A 9998-nucleotide genomic window follows, 5' to 3' on the forward strand; every position below is an offset into this window, starting at 1 on the left:
AGAAGGTGCAGGGATCCGGGGAGCAGCTGGAGTGGAGACGTGGCCATTGTTTGCCCCAGCACGGGGCTGCCAGAGCCTTGGGGACACATCCAGCACCATCCTGACTGTGGCAGCACCCCGTGAGGAGCCAGTGCCACCACCATGTCCCAGGCAGGAGGTACAGTGGAGCCCTCTGTCCCTGGGGAGGCACAAAGGCCCCCAGCACTGGTGTGACCCTCTGTTGTTCCCTCAAATCAGCACCAACCTCCATCCCGGCCCTGTTTCTCTTGGATTTTTGATCCTGAAAGCACCTTTTACCCCAAACCTGACCTTCAGGGTGCTGGGCTGCTCCAGGAGCTCCTGCAGGAGCAGCTCCTGTCCCCACATCCCATCTGCACTGCGGGGGGAGGGTGGTTGGCTCGGGATGGAGCAGGGGGGCCACAGAAATAAGCACTGGAGGAAATGTACGGGGGGCCCTGCATGGCCCACCCTGCTCCATCCCCCAGGAGCTGAGGAGACCTTTGAACACCGTGACGTGGTCATCAACACCCAGGACAAGGTCTCGGATGTGTACACGCAGCTGGAGAAGCTGGGAGAGTAAGTGTGGGGGGGTCCCACATTCCCACGGCCTGGGCACGGACAGCCACAGCCCTGGTGGGATGCAGGGCGCTGGTGGTGACTCCTGCATCCCTCATCCTCCCTCTGCCCCAGGGGGAAGTTCGGGAAGGTGTACCGGCTGCGGGAAAAAGCCTCCGGCAAAATCCGGGCTGGGAAATATTTCCGGACACGGACGGGCAAGGAGAGGGCGGCGGCCCGGGCAGAGGTGGAGCTGATGAACCTGCTGCAGCACCCCCGCCTGGTGCAGTGCCTCGCTGCCTTCCAGGGCCCCACGGAGCTCGTCATGGTGATGGAGTAGTGAGTGAGGGGGGCTGAGTCCCGTGTGGGGGCGGTGGGGACACTGCCCGGCTCTGCCAGGGGAGCGCTGGGGGTGGGGAGGGGTCCCTGTGCCGCGGGGTGCTGGGCTGGGATGTAGGATGGAAGGGGAACCTGCAGACCCCGGGTTAGGGTTGGTGAGGTGCTCCCAGCGTGCTGTCTGGGTTCCCCGGTGGGGCTGTCCCTCCTCAGGGCTGGTAGATCCCAGTGGGGTCCCCAGCACGGCACTGGGGAGGGGTCCCTGTGCTGTAGGGTGTGGGATGGACGGGGAACCTGCAGATCCCAGAGATAAGGGTGGTGAGATGCAACCAGAGCATCAGGTCTGGGTTCTGTGGTGGGGCTTCGCCTCCTTGGGGATGGCAGACCCCCCCAGGGGGGTCCCAGCCCCTCGTTGTCCCCAGCGTGGCAGGGGGGGAGCTCTTTGAGCGCATCGTGGACGACGACTTCGAGCACACGGAGCCCAGCAGTGCCCAGTACGTGCGGCAGATCCTGGAGGGGCTGCAGTTCATGCACGGCCGGGCCATCGTCCACCTCGACCTCAAACCCGAGAACATCGTCTGCGTCAGCCCCGACAGCCACTGCGTCAAGATCATCGACTTCGGCCTGGCACGGAAGCTGGGTGGGCAAGGGTGGGGGTCCTGGGGGTCCGGGGCAGGGGTTGTCACCGTCACGGGGACAGGATTTGGTGTAGAACCTCAGTGGAGCGTGGTGTCCTCCTGCCTTGGTGCCACCAAACCTGGCCCTTCCTGGTGACACCCAGGAAGGGGAAACCCACATGTCCCCAGCCCTGCTGCTGAGGTGGGGACCCCCAAGACCCCTGTGCCTGTGGGTGCCCAGTGCCCAGAGATGCTCTAAGAGAGCACCAAGACTCGTGATGGGTCCTGGAGGGTGGCAGCTCCACGGGCACGGGGGCTCATCCATGGGCAGGGGTTGGTGTGTCACTGGGCTGCTCCAGGGGGATCCCAGCTGGACGTGTGTCCTGGGGAGGTCCCAGACAGACACGTGCCCCTCCATCTCCTCTGCAGCTCCAGACACCCCCGTGAAGGTGTTACACGGCACCCCTGAGTTCATGGCCCCAGAAGTGGTGGCCTTCGAGCCCGTGAGCTTCTCCACGGACATGTGGAGTGTTGGTGTCATCTGCTACATCCTGTGAGTGGCCTCCTGGGAACAGGCACCTGGGGCTGGAGGGGAGGCTGAGCTGCCACTGATGTCCTGGGGTCACCTCTGCAGGCTGAGCGGGGAGTCCCCCTTCCAGGGGGACACGGACATGGAGACGCTGAGCAACGTCACGGCTGCGCGGTGGGACTTTGAGGAGGAGACCTTCTCTGAGATCTCCCCCCAGGCCAAGGACTTCATCAGCCAGCTGCTGCAGAAGGACCCCCGGTAGGACCCAGGGGTGGAGTTGGGCGGGGTTTTGTGGTGCTGAAGGGGTTTTGGGGCACTGAGGGGGTTTTGGGGTGCTGAGGGGAAAGTCCTGCATGTGGTGGGTGTGGGGGGTGCTCCGTGCAGCCGAGGGTCTGATGGTGGGAGCAGCCCCCCCGTGACCCCCCTGTCTGTCCCAGGCACCGGCTCCCCAGTGCAGGGGCTCTGCTGCACCCCTGGCTGCAGCACCCCCAGCCCAGCAGCCCCAAGGCTCTGCCCAAGGACAGGATCAGGCAGTTCCTGACGCGGCGCAAGTGGCAGGTACGGGGGGGATGATCAGGGTGTTGGGATGGGGGTGGCTCTGGGTGGGGCTCAGTGCTCCTTCTCTTCCCTGCAGAAAACAGGGAAAGCCCTGCTGGCCCTCAACAGGCTGACCCTGCTGTCCCAGAGCCTGGAGAGGAAGGCGTCAGAGGCTCAGGATGAGGAAGGTGATGGCCCCAAAACACCCGTCAACCCTTCTCTCTGCTCTGCCATCCCCACCTTGGGCTCCCGGGCAGCTTCTGCCTCTTTTTGCTCCAACCTGCCCTGGTGCCACTAAACACCCAGGCATGTCCCCACAGTGGTGTTTCTGCTCCAGGACCCAAAGTTCCTTCTCATCCTCATCCCTCTGGTGGATCCCACTTGGAGTGGGTGGATCCCACTCTGGGTGTGACCCAAATCTCTTGGGATCCAGAGCTGATCCCCGTGGGTGCCTCCAGCACAGGAGGGAGGTGATGACTCCTCACCATTCCCTCTGCCCCTCTCCCACAGGCCTGGGCTGCAGCCCAGAAAAGGAACAACCCTCCAGGGCTCTGCCCACACGGGGTCCTGGCTCCTCAGAGCTGCTGACAGAGCAAGAGGAGGAGGATGGTGGGAGTGCTGCAGCCCCAGGGGAGGCAGAGAGCAGTGACAGCACGGCTGTGTCATCCCCCTCCTGGAGCACCTAGAGCAGCTGAGAAGAGAGGAGCAGGGAGGTGGTACCCCCTCCAGCAGCTCACAAGGTGACCCCTCCAGCCTGCGGTGGATCCAGACCCCAGCCCCCCTCTCCTGTGGTGAGCTCTGGGGTGTCCCTGTGCTGGTGTGGGGACAGCTGTCCCTGCAAGGAGCCCGTGCTCCTGTCTCTCCATGGCCACCCAGGCTCGAGCTGTCACCAATAAAGCACCAAGGATCTCTGTGCTCTCTGTGCTGGTCCTTTTCCCCCCCAAAATCACTGGGAGGGGTGGGAAAGAGCTGCCCAAGCTGTGTCCCCCCTTTGGGAGCTGGTATCAGGCTCTCCCCACCCTTCTCCTCTCCAGCAGTGATGTTGGCCCTGGGCACAGGGGCTGGGGTGGCTTTGGCAGCAGCCCTGGGTGTCCCTCGCTTGGAAGAGTCTTCACACATCATCAGGGGGGTTTGGGATTGTGTCCTGAGCCCACAGGAGCCAGGATGAGCCCTGGGCCCTTCCAGTCTCTCCATGGCTGGGCCAACTCTGGTACCAGCAGGGCTGGCAGGAGCCCAGGAGCTGCTGTGTGAGCTCCATCCTCAGCCTGAGGAGGCAGCTGGGGAAGAACTGGGTGTGTGGGAGCCCTGGAGAGGAACAGCCTGGACACTGGGCTGACCATGAGCCCTCAGTGGCCCTTGGTACCAAGGGGGTGAGTGGTACCAAGGGGGTCCTGGGCTGCAGGATGTGCTGCCAGCAGGATTGAGGGGGGATCCTTCCCTAATTCAGCTCTGGTGAGGCCACCCCTGGAGGGCTGTGCCATGTTCTGGGGTCCCAAGTACAACAGAGGCACGGACACCCTGGGGAGGGCTCCATGAAGGATGAGGGAGAGACTGGAGCCCCTCACCCATGAGGAATGTCTGGGAGAGCTGGGAATGCAGCTGGGTGCAGGGAGGATGGAGCCAGGCTCTCCTCAGCTGTGCCCAAAGTCCTGAGACACAGGAGGCTCCCCCTGAAGCTCACAAAACACCTTTTTACTGGTGATGGAGCGCTGGCACAGGGAGCCCGGGGGGCTGTGTGCTCTCCATCCTTGGAGATACTAAAAAACCTGTCTAGGCCTGGTCCTGGGCAACCTGCTGGGGCAGGGGGAGGGACCAGGTGCCCTCCAGAGCTTCCTTCCAGCGCCAACCATTGTGTGATTCTGTGAGAACTCACCTCCTGTGGAAGCTGGTGACCACCATGGCAGGAGGATCCACGGCAGGATTTGGCATTCTTCGGGCTCCAGAGGTGGTAGAACAGCCCCACAGTGCTTGTGGCCCCTTGGCTGGGGAGCTCCATGGCTCTTCTCTGCTCTTCTCTTGGGATGTGTCACCTCCCTGTCCCCTCGGTGTGGCATCGACCCTCCAGCTGACAGGGCTTTATCAGTGCCCAGGCCTGGCTCGAGTTTTTGTGGCCAAAGGCTGTTCCTGTTAATGATGTCCATGGCTCTGACCACAGGAAGGACAGAGGGCCGTGGGGTGGCAGATTGTCACAGGCCCTGCCCAGGGCTCAGGGGTCTTGTGTCTTGTTGGAAATAAGATGGAATTTAAGAAGGAACTTAATTTGAAAACTGGTGTGTGGACCTCCTGCTGAAGAAAGAGGAGCCCTTCAGGGACCTTCTGGAGAAAAGGAGGCTCAGGGGGGACCTTCTTGATCTCTCCAACTCCCTGACAGGAGGGTGGAGCGGGGGGGGTCGGGCTCTGCTCTCAGGAAACAAGGGACAGGAGGAGAGGAAAAGGCCTCAAGCTGTGCCAGGGGAGGTTTAGTTTGAATATTGGGAAAAATTTCTTCATGGAAAGGGTTGTAGCTGCCCAGGGAAGTGGAATCCCTGTCCCTGGAGGGATTTAAAAGCCCTGTGAATGCAGCACTTGGGGACATGGGTCAGTGGTGGCTTTGGCAGTGCTGGGGAAACAGTTGGACTCTGATCCCAGGGGGCTTTTCCAACCTGAATGATTCCATAATTCCTTGCAGGGTCCTACTCTGGCCCTCCAACAGCTGGGTGAGACACCTCCTGACAGAACTCACCTGCTTCCTCTCCCTCCCCTGTTTTCAGCAGGAGCCGTGGATTCGCTGCTCCAAGCGAGAGGAGAAACTCCTTAGAAACAAATAAACAAACAGAAATATTCCATATTCTACCCACAGCATTTGTTTTCCCATCCCAGAGTACCAGAGGGAGGCTGAGGAACCCCTTTCACACACATCACATCCCAGTTTTTGCCCGTTCTCTATCCCGTGTTTTCCTCCTTACACGGATTCCAAACCCATCCCCTGGGAACCCTCTGAATGTGCTCAAGCTGCAGATGATAAGCAAACACCAAGTTGCTATAATCAATCCCTTGATGAGCTATTTACCATGTGACATTACCAAAATATTTCTGGTTGGGAATGATGTTTATCTTCCTCTGTTTTCCAAACTCCTTCGCAGCCCTGAAAATCCAAGTCCCAGGACTCCAGACACGGAGTTTCTTGCTCTAATCCTGTATTTTATACTGTAAAAACTGATTTACCTTCAGAAGAAGCTGGTTTCCTGGTTTCTTCTCCTTCCCCTTCCCATGGCTTAGCACATTAAAATGTGCGATTCAGGAAGGAATGAGGAGTGGAATTATACCTGGAACTCATTACAGCCACTGAGAAATTCAGCAGCACTGAAAATAGAATTCTAATCTCAGCATCTCAGAGGCAAAGGAATTAAGATCTTGGTCCTTCCATCATGACAGACCCTTGGACTGACCTTCACTTCAGGCACACAACTTCAGAGCAGGTCCTGAAATCCTCAGGAATCCTCCATGGAGGCAGAAAGGATGAATGATGCCCTCTGGAGAACCCTTAGAGGGGCTTCCCACCTTATCTCAGGCACCCCCAGGTCCAGCTCCTTGCAGGGATGTGAGGTGGGCTCAGCTGTCCAAACACCCTCAAGCTTCTGGAGCTTAATCCTCTGGTTCCAAGAGATCTGATAGCCCTGGGTTTACCCTGGGCTGCACAGTCTAGGTCTGGGAATGCTTGTTTGGATGAGGGAATGCTGCCTGGGTAGCTCCAACATCAAGAAACAGGTTTTTGTTGGGTTTTTTTTTTTTTTTTTTGTGGACCTACAAATTCAGTGCAAAACCCACCAGAAGATACAATGTCCTGCCTGAGTGTTTTCCTGGGAATGGAAATTAATTAAGAAAACAAACTGAAATCAGCCTTAATGTAAAAAATGTAGCCCTGTGCACATGTTGAAGATGATTATTTGAATGTGTCATTTCTAGAATAGTTTTTTAAGTACTTTTATTGCAGGGAGTGAAGAGCCCTGGGGTGATTTGAGCTGTCAGATAAACCTTCATGTGTCAAACACCAGAAAAGAGGTGAAAGGAGAGAAGACACGAGGGTATGAGGACTTGGTGGTGACAAGGACGTGGTGGTGACAGAGGCAGGGGAGGCTCCGTGGAGAGAGAAGCTGCAGGAGCTGAAGGAACATCAGGAACACCTGAGCTGTGATGCTTTCACCTCTCAGCAAAGCTCCTCAGGTGAAGGGAACACCCACCGGGGTGTCCTCACTTCCCAAAGGTCCCAGCCATGTCCCAGCCAGGTCCTGAGGGGTCAGGAGGCTCTTTGTGGTCACAGGAGCTCAACAACCATCACCCCAAGGTGCAGCACCCAGGGGAAGAGCAGAGAAGAGTCGTGAAGTCCCCCCAGCCAAGGGACTTGGTTTGGGGGATCTGGATCCAATCCCTGGAGGCATCCCTGTGCCTGGGGTTGGGATGAGGAGTGGGCAGGACACCCCCTGCCCCCACCTCGTCCTCCTGGTGTCACTGGTGCGAGGACTGCCATGTCCAACCTACACCAAACACCTCCAGCAGCCCCAAAACCCAGCCTCGGCTCTCTTTCCAGCTCGGTTCTGCACCCGTGGGAATCAGCAGAACCCAAAATCCCTCATGGAACACCTCCCTGTGCAAAGGGGGCCACGAGCCCCGTCCTTCCCAGCGCAGAGGCCCCGTTCCAGAGCCCGTTCCTCTCGCAGCTCCATCCCCACGGCAGCCCTGCCCGCGGCCAGGAGATGGTACTGTTGGGCTGGTCCTGCTCCTCCCGGCATCCAGAGCCTCGCCTGCCCCTTCCCAAGGTCCTCTCACCTTTCCCAGCCGCGGGCAGGAAGGTGTTGCCAGCGTGGGCTTGGGAGCTCGGCAGCACTTGGGTTTCATCCCAAACAGGTCACCCAGAGAAGCTGTGGCTGCCCCTGGATCCCTCGAAGTGTCCAAGGCCAGGTTGGGTGGGGCTTGGAGCCACCTGGGATGGTGGAAGGTGTCCCTGCTCATGGCAGGTGGGACTGGATAGGCTCTAGTGTCCCTCCTAACCCAAAGCATTCCATGATTTTATGATCCTGGCGTGCAGCTGGATGCTTATGGGGGTCCCAGACCTTTGGGGTCCCCTCTGCCCAATAGCAGAGCCCGTCCCCGGTGTGGGACAGCTCTGGGGCCAAACCCTGGCCCTACACATGGTCCTGGTGACATCTTCCCCCCTGAACACCCCTCTGGGACTGCACTGGGGTGGCTGCCCCTGTCCCCCACCAGGCGTCACAACACCTTCCCTTAAAAACCCGGATCGGGGAATGAAACGTGAAATATTTAACGAGACGCCGAAATATTTAATGACACAAAAATATTTAAACCACAAAATGGAGCTTTGGAAAATGAGCACAAACCCAAATGTGGGTGACCCCAATTTTGGCGCCGCTGAGCTGCCCCACGGCTCCTCCCCGACCTCCCGAATCCCCACGGATGACGCGGCGTCACGCCGGGGGAACCTCGGGAAGCGGTGGCGTGTCCCCCACCTGGAATTTGGGGTTTGCAGAGGGCGGGACAGGTCGGCAGAACAGGTCTGGCACGTTCCCCTGGTCCCTGCGGTGCCGAGGGCCGGGTCTGACACCTCGGCAGGGCTCGGGGGGACTGGAGATGCCGCGAGAGCCGGACGGACACGGTGACGTTGGAGTGTGGCCTGGGAGCTGCGGGGAAAGGTCTGGACCACGGTGGATCCTGGGGGTACCGGGATCCCCTCCGGATCCACTCCCCACCCATCGCTCAGCTGATGTCTCCTCGCATCTTAGATTTGGGCAAATTTTGCCAGATCTCAAGAAATCTCACCGAATGGCACCAAATCTCACCAAATATTGTTGAGTCTCACCAAATCTCACCGAATGTCATTGGTGAACCTCACCAAATCTCACCAAATCTCAGTCAATCTCACCAAATCTCACCGAATATCAGTGGTGAACCTCACCAAGTCTCAGTCAATCTCACCAAATCTCGGTCAGTCTCACCAAATCTCAGGAAATCTCACCAGATCTCAGGAAATATTGGTGAATCTCAGCAAATATTGGTGAATCTCACCAAGTCTCATCAAATCTCAAAAAATCTCAATAAATGCCCCGAATGTCACCAAATCTCACCAAATATTGGTGAATCTCATGAAATGTCACCATGTATTTTTGAATCCCACCAAATTTCAGTCAATCTCACAGAATTCCACTGCCCTGTCCCACGAGCCCCCTGCCCATGGCAGCCCTTGGAGAGGTGGTTCTGCTGATCTGGTTTTATCCCGGCCTGTGGCACGGCAGGATCATCCCAGGCTGCAAAATAAAATAAGATAGAGAATAAAATGAAATAATTAAGATTTTAAAATAAAGGAAAATAAATTATAATCATAGACAATAGGAAATCAAAGTGTAAATAAAATAATAAATAAAATGAAGTAACACATAATAAAATAATAAAAAATAAAATAAAAATAAAGTACATAATAGAGTTGTAACAAATTGTTATAAGATAAAAAGGACATAAAATAAAAAATAAAATAATTGAAATGATAAAAAATAAAAATAGACATTTTAAAATAAAAAATAGAATGAAATGAGATTCATGTGAAATAATTTATTGAAATGTAATAAAATAATAAATGTGTAAGTTAAGAAATAAAATAAAAATTAAAGCAAAAATTAATTATATAAATAGAATGAAAGTAAATTAAAAAAATAAAAGTGAAATAAAAGCAAAAGCAATTTTAAAGAGAAAAATAAGTGAAGATAAAGTAAAATAAAGGTAAGTAAGGATAAACTAAACTAAAATAAGGTAAAATAAAATAAGTATAATTTATTTTTTTAAATAAGAATAAATAAAAGACATTTAAAAAATTTTTAAAATAATAAAAAATAAAAAATGAAAATTTATAAAAATCTAGTAAATAATAAAGTAAATAAAAAAATTAAAAATAATAAAAGATAAAATAATAAATAATAATAAAAAATTAAATAAAAATAAAATTAAAATAAATAAAATAATAAAATGTAACAAAATAAGTAAAATTTATTTTAAAAATAAATAAAAGACATTAAAATAAAAATTAAAGATAATAAAAAATAAAGTAATAAAAATTAATAAAAATGAATAAAAACTAAATAAAATAAATAATAAATAGTTAAATTAAATAAATAATAAATAATTAAATAAATAAGTGAAATAAATAATACAAAAAAAATAAAGAATAAAGTAAAAGAAAATAAAAATAACAAAAGATAAAATAATAAAATTAAAATAAATAAAATAATAAAATATAATAAAAAAATAAAATGAGTAAAAGTTAATTTTTTAAAAAAATAAATAAAAGACATTAAAATAAATATTGACAATAAAAAAAAATATTAAAAAATTGAATATTAGTAAAAATAAATAACATAATAAAATATAATAAAATAAAT

The 9998-nt window shown here is 53.0% G+C and overlaps 1 protein-coding gene across 1 annotated transcript; it reads left to right on the top strand.

The window, feature by feature from the left end:
- Positions 1 to 3529, top strand: LOC113976476 (myosin light chain kinase, smooth muscle-like). Its single transcript, XM_027701684.1, has 9 exons — positions 1 to 157; positions 486 to 576; positions 691 to 894; positions 1314 to 1531; positions 1938 to 2061; positions 2143 to 2295; positions 2475 to 2595; positions 2672 to 2762; positions 3085 to 3529. The coding sequence occupies exons 1-9, from the start codon at positions 142 to 144 to the stop codon at positions 3258 to 3260; spliced, it is 1194 nt and encodes a 397-aa protein (XP_027557485.1). The 5' UTR covers positions 1 to 141; the 3' UTR covers positions 3261 to 3529.
- The last annotated feature ends 6469 nt before the right edge of the window (positions 3530 to 9998 follow it).

Source organism: Neopelma chrysocephalum, unplaced genomic scaffold (genome assembly GCF_003984885.1).
Source record: "Neopelma chrysocephalum unplaced genomic scaffold, ASM398488v2 Primary Assembly neopelma1_165, whole genome shotgun sequence".
Classification (NCBI taxonomy): Eukaryota; Metazoa; Chordata; class Aves; order Passeriformes; family Pipridae; genus Neopelma; species Neopelma chrysocephalum.

What these genes read in the sequence shown, in the direction of transcription:
- LOC113976476 (XM_027701684.1), top strand. An exon ending in GGTGTCATCTGCTACATCCT is followed by an intron (nt 2,062 to 2,142) that starts GTGAGTGGCCTC and finishes TCACCTCTGCAG; the next exon opens with GCTGAGCGGGGAGTCCCCCT. An exon ending in TGACGCGGCGCAAGTGGCAG is followed by an intron (nt 2,596 to 2,671) that starts GTACGGGGGGGA and finishes TCTTCCCTGCAG; the next exon opens with AAAACAGGGAAAGCCCTGCT.